This window comes from Cheilinus undulatus, linkage group 13 (genome assembly GCF_018320785.1).
Source record: "Cheilinus undulatus linkage group 13, ASM1832078v1, whole genome shotgun sequence".
NCBI classification, from domain to species: domain Eukaryota; kingdom Metazoa; phylum Chordata; class Actinopteri; order Labriformes; family Labridae; genus Cheilinus; species Cheilinus undulatus.
This window is the reverse complement of record NC_054877.1, coordinates 10,447,164-10,464,831: the sequence shown is the minus strand read 5'-3', so window position 1 is coordinate 10,464,831 and position 17,668 is coordinate 10,447,164. Positions and strand designations below refer to the sequence as shown.

At 38.4% G+C, this 17,668-nt stretch overlaps 1 protein-coding gene across 2 annotated transcripts in view; it reads left to right on the top strand.

The window, feature by feature from the left end:
• tesk2 (testis associated actin remodelling kinase 2) overlaps window positions 1-17,668 on the top strand; it is a 71,877-nt gene that overhangs the window by 6,256 nt on the left and 47,953 nt on the right. For both annotated transcript variants that reach the window (XM_041803861.1, XM_041803860.1), the window contains exons 2-3: window positions 3,902-4,348; window positions 7,600-7,719. In XM_041803861.1, coding sequence (XP_041659795.1) covers window positions 4,226-4,348; window positions 7,600-7,719 — 243 coding nt within the window. In that variant the 5' untranslated portion in view covers window positions 3,902-4,225. The remainder of the gene's footprint in view (window positions 1-3,901; window positions 4,349-7,599; window positions 7,720-17,668) is intronic.

Sequence of the window (17,668 nt, the reverse complement as noted above, 5' to 3'; positions counted from 1 at the left end):
TCAACCACAAAAGAGAAGTTAGAGACTGTTTGCCTTGTGCTGATTGATTTTTAAAAGCAGTTTCACACATGTGCAACTCTTTGTCTGCCTCTTTAACGCACTAGGAGGAATAACGTGCTTGAAACCCAAAATAAGAGCTTTGAAGGCTTTGTTTTGCCCAGTTTAAAAATAAAACCCACAAATATTCAGTTAAGACTGATTATTGTAGAAAATCCCCACAATCAAGGAAAACAAAAAATATCTGTTTTGATTTGTTACCAAAATAGAAGCTAATTAAGCTTCAGTTAATCTGGTGATGCTTTGTTGTAGCAGGAGTAATGTTTCTGTAAAGCTTCCAGATCCCAAATTTTGATCCTTTTTCAACACCTCATGTTTTTCCATGATGTAATCTTTATTAGTTTAATGATTGGTTGTAGTAAAATCCATCAAAACTTTTGAAAACTTCATCCATTTCATAGGAGAGGTGTGTAGGAGAAAACTTAATCCATGAAAAGTTGCAGGGAAACTAAGTACTGAAATGTTGCCAATGTTAGTGTGCAGTTTAGCCAGTCTGCAAAGCTGGCTTGCAGTTTTTGTCCTTAAAAAAGGAAATTAAAGTTTTAATATTTCTTGCTGTGGTATCAAAACCTGTATCAAAATTGTCTGAATGTACTTTTATCATATCTAAGTTTAAAATTCAAGTACTGGGACAGCACTGTGGCGTTTACTGCAGTTCCTCTTTTTGTAAAGCAGATTTGGAGTTTTCTTTCACAAGGGTCAACTGGCATTGATTTTTCAGGTCCGATACAGATTCTGGATAGTTCATGACACTGAAAAGCAATATCTGGAACCAATATGCAAAGATTTCAGCTGACTAATCCACTAAAAAGCTGGAGTGCTCAGTGATAACTTGTACATCTGAACCGGTTGAGCCTCAGGAACCACCACCAACTCCTCAATGACAAATTTCCACACAAATTTTTTTATAAATCAGTTTTATCAAATTAAAAATAACACAGTTTAGATGTAGTACAAAACATATAACAAATCAAAGATAAAGGACAAACTAACATGTTTAAGTCTTTCGTGGACTATTTGGCACATTTTTTCTCCCTGCCTGGCCAACTGAAAGGTCTTTGCAGCTCACTTTTGGGTCTCACTAGACAGGTTGAGAATCATGGATGGAGATGTAGAGCAATCAGATGGCATTAAAACATAAAACTGATCAAAAAATCTGTCTAACAATTCAAGCTGTGCTAGCTCTGTCAACACTAAAAATAAGATAGAAAAACAGGAAGTGATGAAGTGGGTCACTATGGTTTTAGTGTTGATTGCTTATTCCTCATGACCAATCATCTAGATCAGGGGTGTCCAAACTATGACCCAGGGGCCAAATGTGGCCCATGGTCCAGTTTCGATTGGCCCGCAGCAAATTATAAAGATTAAATGAAATATGGCCCACATTTGAACATGAAACTTGTTCTTGACTGTTTCACTTGGTTTCAGCATAAGGCGTTGCTTCCATGCTAGTTCTGTAAACAAACATTTTGACTAGAAGAATTCATTGATTTGAATTTTTGTGACTAAATGGAGACAACACTGTAAATGGAAAACATATTGGCAACCAAAATGATAAAAATATTTTGATTTGTAATGACCTGATGGATTAGGAAGGCTAATAGCAGTACCAGTGGTGTTTTAGGGACAGAACCAGTAGTAGCCATGACCCACCAGGGTCCCCGGAAATCTGACTGGCCTAAAATTCTTAAACTGTTTGCCTATTTGCCTTGACAGCCACTAACTCTATCATTAAGCATATCTTAACCATCATAAGATTGGTTTTACTAACTTTACTATCCTCAAGGTGAGGCCTATGAAAGTAGCACACTTTTTGATTGATTCATTTCTAGAGATGTTACTCGTGGAAGATTTCCCATCCAGTTAAACACAAAATTAGATTCCATTTAGCCGACTGGTCTAGAGTCATGTAAATTCATTCTGTATCCCAACCTTATACTGTACCGGTAAAACAACTACACACTGAAACCATGCAGGGTTGGTTTGCTGATGTTAGCAGGTTTCCAGGTTAATGTCCACATTCCTGAGCTGAATATCGTCTCTCAACTTTTTTCCTTAATCAAAATATTGCTTAACTGCGCTGCTCCTGCAAGTTGCTATTGATCCTATGAGTTAGCAGCTTTTTATACTGCATTAAAGAGCAATGTTGCTGTAAAGCAGTTGTCATTAAGAATAGCTACAGGCTCTTAGTGATGGGCCGCTGCATTAACTTAAACTTTAAACTGACTTAAACTTTTTAATCGTCTAATTTTGCACATCCCTATTATTTTCATCAGTGATTTATATAAATTAAGGTGGCAATAAAAATAATTAGCTATATGCAATGTAAAAATCGGTTGACCATTTCATTTCTTTATAATATCAAAGATGATTAAAATTCACTTAAATTCAGCAACTGAAGAACCTTTTCTTTCCTGTCCTGTTCTACATGCTGATGCAAATCGTATCACCTTTACCGCCTTTAAATCAGTCAAACAGCCTCAAAATACATTGAAGAAGCTGTTTATTGAGTGTATTGTGTAATCGACAAACATAACTTGGACCCACTGGTACTCAAAGAATGATTTTTTTGGCTTTTTATGCCTTTACTAGAAAAGATCAGTGGATAGAGCTGGAAACATATGAGAGTGTGGGGAATGACATATAGGAAAAGAACCACAGGTGTACATTAGGTACAACCTTACTGCTTGGCCATTTGCACCACATTGTTAGCCATTAATTACCCAGACTGTGGTGGCCCTCCATAGACCAGTCTGCCCTGTCATAGCCTATTTTGCCCCACTAAGATCACCTTTTAATAGGATGCTGAACCTTTTTTCCACAATATTCATGATGGTAGAGATCTTTTCAAAGTGTTGTCATTGCAAAGTGTCTGTCTGACCCAGTTAGTCACTCAGTTCCCCTGACTCCCCATCTTCTTGTCCTCCTCCTTGACTTGCATGTGCATTAACACACTTAATGCACTCATTTTACTGATCTGCATCCAGGACACCAAGCATGAGCAACAAGTTTGAGTTGAGTGTCCTACAGTAAGTTAACAACTCTGTCATTACTGTTGAAGTAGGAGGGCGGTAACTTCAGCAAATATGGTCACATGAACTAAAATATTCAATACATTTTCACATATTTAGACTGCATTTAACTTTTAAAGGTACACATTTTCTCCCAGGAGGAGCTTGCCCCTCCTCAGACCATGGTAAAATCCTCTGGGAAACACTGTGAAGGTAAATTATCGACCCTGTCTTACTGCAGAGAAGGTGTCAAACTCCACTTTTCTCCTAAAGTATCAGAGAAAAATCATTATGAACAAAGATACTTTATCAAGCAAAGAGGTGTTTCCCTGGACTTAAGTATTCTTAGAGAGTAGATATGAAAGCCACATTGTTTATGAGTGCAAAGAGACCTTTAGTAACAGACCTCCCTTCCTGTTACCCTTTGTAACTTGCTGGTTTTGTTTTGGATGGCAGAAAGGACCAGGACCTGAACTTATTCCTTGGCTAATCTCCCATAATTGGACAATCGGCCCCTATTACAGCCATTACATTTGGGCCTGTTGAGCAATAGTGGCTTGTCTGATTTATCCCAAGGCTAAACACAGACCATAGCTACAGCTGCTATTATTAACCAGCCAAAACTTCCAATAAAGAATAGCATGGCAGCTTTTGTTTCTATTGTGTGGAGGGGAATGTCACAGAGGTGTTATGCTCTGCTTTTTACTTCTACAATAGGATTTACAAAAATAGGCTTGGAAGCTTTGAACAAGAAACTCCAGCGTAAATTTACCTTTCCTGATGGGAAACCGCTGAAATAACCTGACATCTTTTTCTCTCTTTACTCTCCCTAGGACTCCGAGGTGTTCACACACAACGTTCAAAAATGTGAAACCCCCGTATCTTGGCTGACTCTCCCCGTTAGAAGCAGAAAGAACTGGATGAGTTGGAAACACCTTGGATCCGGCCAGGGTGCATCACCTGGGTCATCCTCAGTGCATTTCTAAACCGCAGTATATGTGTGTGACACATTTTCTCCCAGGACACAAACTGAATCAACCCTGTGCTGCCGCGGAGCTCTCGGCATCATTAAAACCATCCAGTCCTCTTGTCATGTGGGTACAGTACAGGAAAAGGCCCATATTACCCTCACTGGTGTCCCGATACTCCACATCACCATGGACCGGAATAAACGCAACTCCATCGCTGGGTTTCCTACACGAACTGAGCGAATCAATGAGGATAGAGATGGTGTCGGAGGGGTAGGGGTCAGTGAGACGGGCATGGGTCCACCTCCACAGGTAAGCTGTTGGCTCTGCTGTTTGCCATAATAGAGATTTAAAGATTCATTAAGACTGTTGTTTCACCAGATGTTTTTTTAAATGTTTACTTTGGATTTTGGCTTTAATTTGATAGACGTTAGAGTTTGAAATCAGGGAGAGAGGTTGGGGAAGGATGTGCTCCAAGGCTTCCGTCCTTGGAGGACTATACCCTCCTAATATGGGACGCCACATAACAATAGGCCATGTGAGCCCCACTATACCGGATTTTTAAACTCAAATTCAATTCTAGTACAAATCAAACAACATCAATACTTGTTTTGATACTAAAGTTACAAAAACTAAAGTTCATGGTTGACTGATGTTGGGTTTATTAGTAGGTTATGAGACCGAAAACCACAATTTGAAACTGTTATGCATTGACAGTTAAAATTAGCCATTTGCAAGTTTCAGTCATTTGAATTTTAGATTTACAACTTGTGACAGGATGTAAACCTGTCATTTGACAATCTAAGCACTTTCATTAACAATGCGATAGATGAATATGTGCAACATCAACACAGGTGACTTTTAACTCTGAAAACAGTATACCTTTTACACAGAGAGTCTTAAAAACTATTGAAAATTTTAAAATCAATTAAGTCAAAATTGAGAGGACAAAGTTGATTAGAATAAGAAAGTCTTAAATGCAAGACCGTAGGTTGTTAAATTTCGTTTTATAGATTTTAGAAATAGGTTGTAGGCTTCGAAATGCTTTGAAATCAGGATTAAAGAGTAAGATAGACATCATTAAATAGGCAGTTATACCTTTTATTTCTTTTTTAAAACCTCAGTGTGTGCTGTTCTACTTTTAGCTTTAACTCTAGTGCAACACTTGTAAATACTGTAGGTACTTCTAGGTTGTTGTGCAACTATTTTTAGGCAGCTTATGTAGAAAAATAGGACCTTCCATTGTCAGCTACCTAATGATGTAAGTTTTTTTTCTGATATTCTAGTCCAAACTTATCCAGAAAAGCCTAATTACATAAGAAATACTGTTGACATTTTCCTTGTCGTCACGTTTTTGTCTTACTATCAGCACAAAACATAAACATAAGTTTGCTGTTAATGTAATGGATTAGAAATTGAAGATGTGATAGAGTCTTAAAATGTTTAAAGAGGGCCTTGAAAAAGGTCTTAAAAAGTACTGAATTTAATGTCAGATTTTCTGTATATACCTGTTACAGTTCATATTAAGCTGCAATTTAAGTGCTCACATTTTTCACTCAAATACACAGTATGTAAACTGTGGTGTCAAGGTGATCTTAATTAAAACAATAACAAGAGATGATGAGTCATCTGTTCAGCAAACACAGAACTCCATCAGATATATTTACTAAACAGTGAAGTGACGTTTTGGGTTCATTGATGAATTTCTCATAAGGGGGAAAAGCTGTTAAAAGTGGCCCTCCTGGTTTATGCTGCAAGCTTCTTGTGAAACATTATGGAATGGCTCGCAGGATTCTTGTGTAAGAATAAAATTACCCTGATGTCTTTTGTCCAGAAAATGAAGCAACATTAAAATGGCATTGGGGCACAGATGGCCGAGTGGTTAGGTTGCACTCTACATATGTAGCTGGTCCAGGTTCAAGTCCAGCCCAAGCTTCCTTTCCCACATGTCTCTCCCTCACTCTCTCATCCCTGGTTCTGACTCTGGCCACTGTCCTTCTCTATTAATAAAAGCACAAAAAGCCCCAAAACTCTATAAAAAAAGGTAAACTTGCATTGAAAAATGACACATTATACTGCTGGATTGTAACACTGATGCATTATTGCGTTCACCACTTACTTGGAAAGGATGGAGCTCATTGAGATTGAGACTATGGAGAGCGAAACAGAGCTAGAGGGGAATGCACACCTGACAGCAGAGCCAGAGTAGCACATTTTATAATTAATGTATTTTGTCTGTAACATAAAATACTGATAGAAATTATCGGCCAAATGCACAATATCAGCCCTGACGCTTGGCCAGGGTAATAATTGGTGGACCCCAAGTCCTGGGCAGCAAATATTTAAAGGTGCAGTGTGTAATATTTAGCCTAGTAGCATTTAGTGGAACAAACTAAAGATTAACTATGATATAAATAAAATTTGCCTATCTAAATTAGTCTTTGATCATCCAAATACCCTTTTTGTAGTAACTTAGAATAAGCCTTTTATTCTTACATAGGGATGATCCCCTCCATGGAGTCTACCATCTTGGATTTTTCTTATCACAGAAGGAGCACATAACAGAAACCCATTTTTTTTTTAAAATTTTGCTGGTACCTTAGATTACCACCAGAAGTGAGCATCAGTCCAAAATCTGATTGTTGGATGCCACTAATATTCCCCAATTTTACGTACTGCACCTTTACCAATTACTTCTTTTTATTCCCAAAAATATAAGAAGACTCTGGGACATTGTCTAAACATTTTTTCACCAGGATGTTGCTGGCGTGTTTGTGCAAACAAGACAGTAATCTCTTTCTTTCTCTTTGGCAGCCTTTGGCTTATATGACTGCTGAACCTAGATTTTTGAAATGCAAAGTGCAGATACTTTTTAAATACTGTAGATTATTAAAATAGCAGAGATTTTATTGTTTTAAAACAGGTGGTTTTGAAAAGTATTTAATAGTTCTCACAATCTTAAATCTCTTCCTAATATTCTTACAGTATTTTTGGATGGAAAAAAACACATTGAGGCAATTTGTTACACAAAAATGATCGTATGTACTGCTCTAATTTTGATCAGACTGAGTCCGTCCCAGTCTGAGCCGCTTGTTTCCTGCAGTCATGAGAAAAAAATTGTCGTTCATTGTGTGAGATTCAAGGCTCTTTGTGAGCTGATAAAATTCTTGTATAATTGATTTTAACAACCGAATATAATGCTGTCAGTGTAATGGGGTAGTGTGCAGTAAAAAAAAGCAACAGCAGCGGGTAACAACTTCACATTTCTTTCCAGAGATTGTCATGACTGTTAGAGCAGCAAAGACCAGCAAAGAGCAGCCCAGGTTACTCTGATATCCTTGCTACATACAGTACTGAAGAGTCATGTTAGAAATATGTTGACTTCTTTGAATGGCTTTCATTCAAACACATCAAATGAGATACTGCCACAGTAATGGCAGCTTTTCATCTTGAGGTGAATTTGCTTGATGCTCAAAAGGGAGTTGAAACATGTCTATGGAATAAGGGATAAAGCTTTTTTTTATCTTTATGTGCTGATTCCAGTCTATTCCTGTCCTTTTCAGGTGGGCAAGGTGTGGCCGTCATCCTACAGAGCCCTTATCAGTGCCTTTTCTTGCCTCACACGCCTTGATGATTTCACCTGCGAGTGGATCGGCTCTGGATTCTTCTCTGATGTCTTCAAGGTGGGTGGAGAAGTTTTTTTTTTCCTGAACATGTTTGATTTTGTTCTTTTTTTCCTTCCATGTCTTTGCTGTTCTTAAGAAAAATCCTCTAAGTGTACTTCACTCTTTCCATCCATGCAGAGTGGTAATAATAGGTCAGAAATCATCCCAGTTCTCAAATGTGTATCAGGAGTGGTTTCTTTTTCCCTGCTACGTGACAGAAACCATGCTGGTGTCTCTTATGCAACAGTCAGGATAATAATATAACATAAAAGGGAACTTGTTGTGCATGGCTCTTACAAGTGATGAAAGTCTAGTTATCCATTTGATCTAAGATGATCTGTTGCTGGGTTAAAGCGTGATCTATCTCTCAAGTCTTCTCTGGACATTTTTAGGTCAAGTTAGATGCAATCAAAATCAGAGACATCTCTTAAATGCCAGATAGTTGACCCTGATGCTTCATTGCCTCCCCCTCTTTCAGGCGTTCACACAAGCACACTCAGCTTTGGACTTTCAGCTGGTACATTTATTTTACCTCATCCTTCCTTGTTGACTGTATTAGTAAGGTCGACCACAGCTATGTGAAATGCTGGCATGGCTCAGCTCAGCTTAGATAAACAGCGTGAGAAACTACACATTGAAGAGAGGAGCTGACTTGCACCGGTGTAAAATAAATAATCATGGCCTTGATAGACAGATAGCAGCGGATTCTATGTCGGTTTGTTGTGACTTGTGAATGGGAAAACACATTTTGTCTTTCTTTCTTGTGGTTTCATCATGGGAGTGATCACAGTGCTATGCACATGTAAGTCTGACCTCTTTATTTGGAAGGGTTAACACACAAAATAAAGTGGGGGAAGGGCTGTGGTGTAGCCACGTGTAGCTCGACATCACATCTACTGTTGGATCATATTGTATTCTTCCTTTCACTCTGTCTGCTTTAGCGTAGCATATTACTGTCAACCCCTCTGCAGCAGATCCATGTAACAGTGGATTTGTATTGGACTGGTTTGATATGCAGTTTCCATTGTGTCCCTCTTTGGCTTTTGCCTTGGTCAGGCTGATTGATTAAACTGCTGATGTTGTCTGTCAGCTGATAATGGACTTTGAGGTTTGTATTTGTGTTAAGGAAAGGCTGATCTGAGAATTAATTAACCTTACATATCAAGGCAATTCATTTTTTTTAACTAGCCATGTAAAAATGAGTCAATATGTTGTTGAAAGACATGATGTGATGTGGGTGTGCAAGCTGTCAAAACCTCCCTGCTCTGGCTGTCATCCAGTAGAAACAAACTGGTAAAAATATTTCACCAGAGTCATGATCAGGTATGTTCACACGCTTGGGGAATTTGCCTAAGTGTTTTGATGCAAAACAATTAACATAAAAGTAGAATATAGAAGTAAATTGTTGATTTTAATAGAATAAAGCAAGGCAGGTTTATTTATAGAGCACCAGTCATTCATTTAGCAAGTAATAGAGCTTTACAGAGTTAAAACCAAAACACTTATAACATCAGGAGCATCAAAAGTTGCACAAGACGTGACACAGAACAAAGCCAAGGCAGAAAATTGAGAAAAATATTAAAATACTGGATGAAAACATCTGTAATTTTTTACAAACTGTTGAAATAATTCATCAAATTCATTAAATTCCTTAAATTCTGCAGCTGTAAATAAAAATGTTTAAGACCTATTTTGAACGAGCCTACAGATGTAGAAACTAAAAGCTGCCTCGTCCTGCTTGGTTCTGTTTCTAAGACTGAGAGTAAACCTGTCCCAGAGGAGAAGATTGGTCAGGTATTTAACACTTAAAGCTCTTCTTGGTGGTAAAGATTTATGGAAGTGTACAGTGCTCAAAATTAAAATGAAAAGTCTCATTTGAAAATTCAAAGGCAATAACAGAAATGCTTTTTATTTTCAAAATATGTGTGCATTTTTTGACTCATAAAAAAATTTAAGTTTTTCAATCGTCATTTTAATTTTCATCTTCAAGCATGCAATTTTCCTAACATAATTCATAGAAGAAGAAAAGAACGTTTTCTTTTTAATTTTCAGAAAAGGATCCACTAAGTAGCTCTCATAACTCAAATAGTAAATCTATTATTAGCAACGCCTTTATGTTTTCACAATGTGTGTACATTTTTTGACTAAAAATGACAAGAATTTTCAATTATCCCATTTGTCAATTAATTTTCATATTCAGTTTGCAAAATGTGTGACATTTTAAAAATGAAATAGAAAAAGACATTAGACATTTGAAATTTCTGGAAATGCTCTGTTATTTAGCTCTCATTATTTAAATGAAAAGTCTAATTTGGAAATTAGTGGGCAGCAGAAATGCTTTTTCATTTTCAAATTGTGTGTGCATTTTTTGGCTCAGAAGTAAAATTAATATTCAATTTTCATTTTAATTTTCATCTTTACTTTGCTCAATGTTTGACATTATTCAAATGAAAAAGAAAAAGATATTTACTTTTCAATTTCCTGAAAATGCGCTGCATAATTGCACACTTCAAGTGGTATTGGCTGTTTATCAAATTAAAAGGCAACATCAGAAATGCTTTTTCATTTTCAAAAAGTGTACGTATTTTGTGACTCAAAAATAAATGATAATGTAATCTCGTCCCTTGTATTTACATTTCACTTGTCATTTCGCACATGCCATATCATCGTCCAAATGAAAAGTCAAAATGATTTTGCTTTCACTTTCCCCACTGAGACTGCTCTGAAGCTCTCATTTGTCTGAACAACTTGAAAAAGAAGGTGCATTAGAGTGACATCACTCACCTCCCTGCCTTGCTCAGTGAATCCATCGCCCCACTAGCGAGGTCATATTTAAAATGAAAAAGCATTTCTGTTATTGCCTTTTAATTTTCATATTAGCCTTTCATTTTAATTTGGAGCACCATACGCTTCCATACAGGTGTGTCCATCTGCTTTGCAAGGGTTAGCATGTTGTGGTGTTATTTATCCCTGTAGAAGCCCGCAGACCCACACAGCTCATCAGAGGATCAGTACATGGCAGGAGACAAAATGGGCAAAGCTGCATCGTAAATCAGTCCCTAACACGGAGGGTTGTTTTGGGAGCAATAGAGTGCTTTGTACGTTTTTGACACAGCGTACAGGCGAACCAACATATTTTGTTGACGCATTTTTAAGTAAAACTTGTCAAACTACACAGATTAAACGTTTCCATCCACAGCCATTATGCCGCTTGTAATAACCCCCGGAGTGACTTTCACAGAAATCACTGGAGGCTAACGCCACTACTATAACCAAATACCTCATACATCCCAACTTCAGAAATCCTGAAATATCCCTTTAACTATTACAATAGTGCCAAAATCTGGGAACATACTCAATAAACAGTCTTTTTAGATGACAATGTTGCCTGATTTAACACATAAAAATCATATTTCTTTTTAGTCAATTCAGGTAACATTTTATAGATTGTTTTCAAATTTACATAAATTGACATTTTTTACCCCTTTGAAAATAATTAAAAATATATAAATATTTTCAAATTTGTTTTCCTTTGAAAAGATTTCACAACTACAGATAACAGACTTTAGCTCACCTTTTTGATATAAAACTGACTTTTTGATATTTGTTGTGTTGTAAAATTGTTTTGTAGTGTGGAAAGCTCTTTTGAAATAATCAATATTCAATTTCATGTTATTTTTTGTACATTTTACCATTATAGTGGTAGAGACGAGGTACAGAGAAAATGTACATATGGGACCCAGTGATTATGATTTAATGCATAAGAATAAAGGAAAAATGTGTCCACAAGTGGGTTAAGTGTACTGTAATACAGAAACAAACGTATGCAATTTGAGACACACTTTATATTGGTTTAATTGTCTCTTAATTAGTTAAATTCATGGTTCATATCTGACATCTCTCCTCCTTGTCTTTTGGTTTGAGAAGGTGTGAAATGTGAGCACAAACAAAGTGTGCTGTAAGCAGACTGCTGTAACATTGTAGCCTCTGCAGAAAGCTAGTCAGGCGCCCTGTGCTTAGTTAAAGTTGGTAACACAGGACTGGACAGTGGCTCTTTTAGGGAGAGGCTAAGTTATTAATCAGTCAATGTTTCCTTAATAAATGTTTATTTAATATTTAATGAATGTTTCCTTGGAAACAGAAATGGAATGGAACGGAACAGAAATGGAATTCTGGAATTCCAGAACTCAGGAACAAAGCCTGCAGTGGACTTCCCCTAAAATAAGCCTATATATAGCTGATCAGACCATCAGTACTTGTCCGACTACTGTTAGTGAGGATACTGGCGAGAGAGTTTCTGGTACAGGCAAACATTTAGAGTTGAACCTGTGCTTCATACAACAAGACTTTCTGAATTTGTGAGTTACGCATTTCCATCAAAATGCCGAACAAGCGTCAGAGGCAGAAAAACAAGAACGTCACTGCTTCGCCGCAGGGAAGCGTGGATCCCTTCAACATGGAGACCATCAGACCTGCTGAAAGCACGAGGACTGAGAGAGAAATGCCTCATTTACACAATGAAGGTGAGGGAAAGAAGAATAAATCCCTCAAAGGTGGTTTCAGAAAGAATGGAAATGGGAAAACAGAGCGTCAGGTGGACAAAGAGCAGCCTGGCGTCTGTATCGCTGACCTGAAGAACAAAGTGCAGTCCTTGGAACAGGATGCGCTGAAAAATGAGCAGTTCATTGCACAGCTGATGGCTGAAAACACGGCCCTTCAGCATAAGCTGGCGGACGTTGAGAACCAGCAGCAAGGTCTGCTAGAAGAGCAGGAGACTTTGAGGCTAGCCTACAGTGATCTCCTTGAAATGAACCAGAATCTCCAGGGAGACCTGATGTGGGCTCACACAGAGCTGGACAAAGAGAAAAAGCTCAAGGTGATGCACCTGGGCCGCTCTAAGGTGCTGAAGAAGGAGCTGGACCAGCTCAAACTCAGCAATGAGGAGATGAAACTCTCAGCCACCCTGAAGACTGAAACAAAGACAGACAGCAAGGAAAGTCTTCAACAGGAGCTGAAGGAGGCTCACAATGAGGAGACACTGACAGAGGAGCCACAACGGGAGAGGGAGAGGAGCATGGAAAAGCCAGGTGACCTGCAGGTGCTCCAGGAAGAAAACCTTGAGCTGAAGGACAAAGAGATGATCAGCGAGAGGAATGCCGTCTTCAACGAACAGGCTGGGGAAATAACGGCTGACTCAAACAAGGTGGACGCCATCCGTCAGCAAATGGCAGAGGAAATCAACGCCTTGAAGAAAGCGGCTATGGAGAAAGAGATGTTTCACACCAGCGAGATGGAACAAGTCAAAGCTCAGCTGGCTTCAGAAATATGTCTCACCCTTCAGCTCACTGCTGAGCTTGAGTGTGAGAGGAAAAAACATCTTCATCCTCAAAATGAAGCCACCAGCAGTGAGGAGACCAGCTCACACCAGCAGCAGCAGCAGGAGGAAGAGGAGGAGTCCCATCCAGAGTCATCGGCCGTCGATCAGAAAGATGGAGTCGCAGAGACAAAAGCGGAGTGGTCAAAGTTCAAGAAGTTCAGACACTGGATCGGGTTGAGAAAACCTGCATGGTTGAAGAGGAGACGGGAGCCAACAACAGCTCCTCCACATCTTCAACCCTCTGACTCCACCGATCGAGTCTGAGCCCTCACTCCTCTTCAGTAACCCCCTTTCCCTGTGGGATTTCTGCGTGTGAATGAAATAAAAAAAATAAAAAATAAAAAATAAAAAAACAAAAAAAAACCTTTGGTTCTTTAGGCTTTCATTCATGTTACAAACAATAAAATGTAAAGAAAACTTTTTTGATGGTCATCTTTGATTTAGACACAGAGGTCTCATTTAAACCTCATTCTCACAGATCAATATGCATTTGGTCCTCTTTGGCTCTGTCTTTGGTTTGGTTTCCTCCATGGGGAGTGATTTATCCTTTAATTGATCCATTTCTGTGATATTAAAGGTGCAGTGTGTAATATTTAGCCTAGTAGCATTCAGTGGAATGAACTTTGTAAAAATGAAACAAAACATTTATTAGTAGGCCTGTCTAAATTACTGTTTTATAACCTGAATATATAAAACTGATAATTGCATCTTGCATGCTTTTACAGTAGCACAGAAAGGACCAGAAAACAGATATGCACTCTTATTCCACTGATAAATGAAGTTTAGCGTTAGTTCATGTAGGACATGGTAGTCATATGCCCAGCACTGATCAGCTGACAGCCAGCTGATCCTAGTAAACAACTCCCACAGTCAATCACAGCTCTTTCCCTCAACCAGCAGTATGTTTAAATATAACACACTTCTCACTAATCCCTTCTTGCATTAATGCTGACACACCACACTGCTGCTGCTGGGAGAGCTTAACCTCCACCCTAGCCTCCTCCTTTACAGCATAAAGCCTGTTGCTACCTCATATTCAGATTCTTGCTACTATGGATGAATTGCTTTTCAACTGATTTTATTGTAGTCAGTGCTCATTGTCATAGAGGTATCTATCCATTAGGGGGTTTCTAGCCATGCACACCCCGGAAAGTCAAAGCATGCAGCTTGACTGACAGGGGGGAACTTTTGAGCAGAACCTTCTTCACCAAGTAAAACTGTACATCTATTCAGGAATAAAATCATTCAAAGTATTGTAACCCACTCCTGGATGATGACACGTCACTCTAGGTTCCAAGGAGCATGTATTGAGAGTATTATAACTGTAACCAGGGCTTGACATTTACACCCACACACTAGCCAAATGCAGGTAGATTTCAGCTGTGGCAGGTAACAGAATGACTCTAACTAGCCACAATGGCGGGTTGAATTTATCACTGTTACAACTTATGCTTTACTCTGTAAGTGCTTGTCCATTAGCCCTTATGATTTAGGCTTGTTGCAGAGAAGCACATAAAGCCTCAAATTTCCTCAAAAATGATTGAAAAGTGACTGGTCTCCTTGTTTGTTCATGTGTTTTTATGCAGCACCAAGGTTCTCTAATCTAATGTCTTTTTCTATTTCATTTTAATAATGTCAAACATTTTGTAAATTGAATCTGAAAATTAATTGACAAATGGGATAATTGAAAATTCTTGTCATTTTGGGTCAAAAAATGCACACACATTGTGAAAGCGTAAATCTAATAATGGATTTACTTTTTGAGTTATGAGAGCTATTTAGCAGATCCTTTTCTGAAAATTAAAAAGAAAAGGTTCTTTTCTTCTTCAATTGAATTATGTTAGGAAAATTGCATGCTTTAAGATGAAAATTACAATGACATTTGAAAAACTTTAATTTTGTTTATGAGTCAAAAAATGCACATGTATTTTTGAAAATGAAGAAGCATTTCTGTTATTGTCTTTGAATTTCCATATTAGACTTTTCATTTTAATTTTGTGAACTATACACTTCCATAAAGATTCTCTGGCAAGAGTTTGATTTACCTACTGGCTCCTCTGATAGTGAGCAATGATTACGGCTTCCTATGGAGCTTTTTTTTTTTACTTAATGTAGTGGATGCCTCCTATGTCACAAGTCCTGCTGTTCCTACACATTGTCTATGGGATGTTACCCAGATGGATGGTAAATATATCCCATTTAATGGACATGTTTGACAGTCTGTCTTGCATGTCGCCACTGTAGTGTTCTCCATAACAGTGGTTCTCAGTTGGTGGATCGGGACCCAAAAGTGGGTTGGAATCTGTTTCCATTTGGTCTTCAGATACGTGACAGGATAAAATAAATATATAGTTAAAAGGTTTATGATGTATGAGAGCCTTAAGTGAATATACAGAATACATTTACCTTTTTTTGGTTTTCTTTTGTTGGTAGTACATTTCAGTCTTTTTCTCAAGATTTCAACTTCTCAGTCTCCTTTTCCTGGATAACAAAGCTGATTATCCCAAGATAATCAGGAAGTTCCTGAGAAATTGCCAAAATTCCATGCTGTCTTTGAAAAAAATGGTTTAAAATAAAGAAATCAAGTGTATGAGCACATGTCTGCCTGTGATGATGTGCTTTTTAAAGCGCATTTCTTTGTCTAGTGTCTTGTGTTCCATTTATAATCCAAACTATAACATTTTTTATTGAATATGTTTAGGTCATTGAACATTTTGAAGATTTTGGGTTATGATTTCTTGTGGAAGTAGAGGTGGGTCCTTGTGCCTGGCCACTTGACAACCTCTGATCTATAAGATTAAATTATATATATTTAACAGAACAACATAAAACATAAAAGCACAGGATGTGCTAAAGGTTCAGTGCAGGAACTGTATAGTTGTGCAGGTGATTGAGCCATAGTATTACATCATACATTCAACACATTGTGTGCTATATAGGGGTAGAGCTATGCAGGTGGCACTTTACAATTATTCTGACTATGCATTTCAGTCTTATTATGGAAAGACTGACAGGATAAGAAAGACACAATGTTATATGCATACAATCTGAGAAAACAAGTGTTAAAAAATCTCCAAGTTGGTATGAAAAACAATAAATTAGTGCTGGTGGTGTAAGAGAATCCACATTGTTCATATGGGTACATAAGTAAAATCTTGACAATAAGATTAAGAATTACAACTAGTGTCACAAGATACAGTGTCACAAGAGCTGCAGTGAATTTATATTTTCTCACAACCTTTGTCATCATTTCTGTAGACCTGAGAGTTTATTTATAAATCATGTAGCTTCATTTGTGAGAGCGAGAGAGGTTTAAAAATAAACAACCACGAGCAGTATCTGTTGAAGATTTTCACATTTATATGAGTTTAACAAGTACATCAACTTCCTCTTTTATACTTGTCTTTCAAAACTGCTGTTCAGCTGAAGTATTTGTTTGGTGCTGGAAGAAGAGCTGACCTCTGCTAATGTGAGGTGTCATGAAGCAGCTACTGGTGAGTCAAATGCACCAGCATGACTGCATCACATGGAGTAGTGAGGATAATATTCTGCCATATCCACATTTTGTCCCACTCAGGTGTCAACAGTTGAACTCACACAGAAGAATGGTAACAAATAGCTGTGTCCTTTATCTAAAATGTTTGGTATTGATTGATTAAAAGCTAAATTTGGTGATGATTTATAACTAAATGCAATAGAAGCAGCTCTGACCAATGCTGCCTCTGTTGTTCAGGGATGGACCTGTTTGGCACTTGTTGTGACTCCTAAGTAAAATTAGGGTGCAAGACTGAAAAGTCCAGACATAGTGAAGATACACAGCACCTTTCAGTGGGCCATGCTTCTGCATGCATGCTGATAGTCACCTCAGCCTCTCTCTGAGTAATGGAAATATGAGTTCATACTTTTTTGCACTATGATAGAGAGGAATTCTTAGGTAAACAGAGAGAGAAGAGGAAATGGAGCAGAATGATGAAACGCCTGAAGGCAAAGAGACTGACAGACAGGGATAAGAACAAAAAGGTGGTGAAATTAATGGCAGTGGAGGTTGAGGCTAAGAGGAGGAGGAACCAGACGGGGGGGGGGAGGCTTTTGATGGTATAGAGCTGGGTTGGCAAGACTTTTGAAGGGGATGAAAAATGGAGGTGAGAGGAGGTTTAGGGGTTTATGGATGAGGAGAGTTTGAGAAGAAGGTGATTTAGAGGCTGTCTGGAGCCAGGGTAAGAGGGTAGAGGAGAAAGAGTTGTAGAAAAACAACGCTGGGGGGTATGATTTCCAGAAACACGCAGCTGTAAAAGAGGGAGTCGTGCAAGATCATAAAGCAGTAAGGCAGCGTGGAAGAAAAAGAGGATCTTGGGGTTGCTCCTGGGGAAGATGAGGATTAGGGATGACGGTTCATTGGAGGCCATAGCTAGGAGGAGAAAGAGGGGGATCGGGACTAAATGCAGATGGGGGGATGTGAAGAGTGAGGAATGGGGGGGGCTAGGAGGAGGATAGACGGATGTGGGGGGAGGAGGAGGCCCTCAGAGGAGTGGCCATCTGTTGTTTCTGCTGTCCTGCGGTGGAGACTGTCGGCTCTTCTAGCCAGGCCCC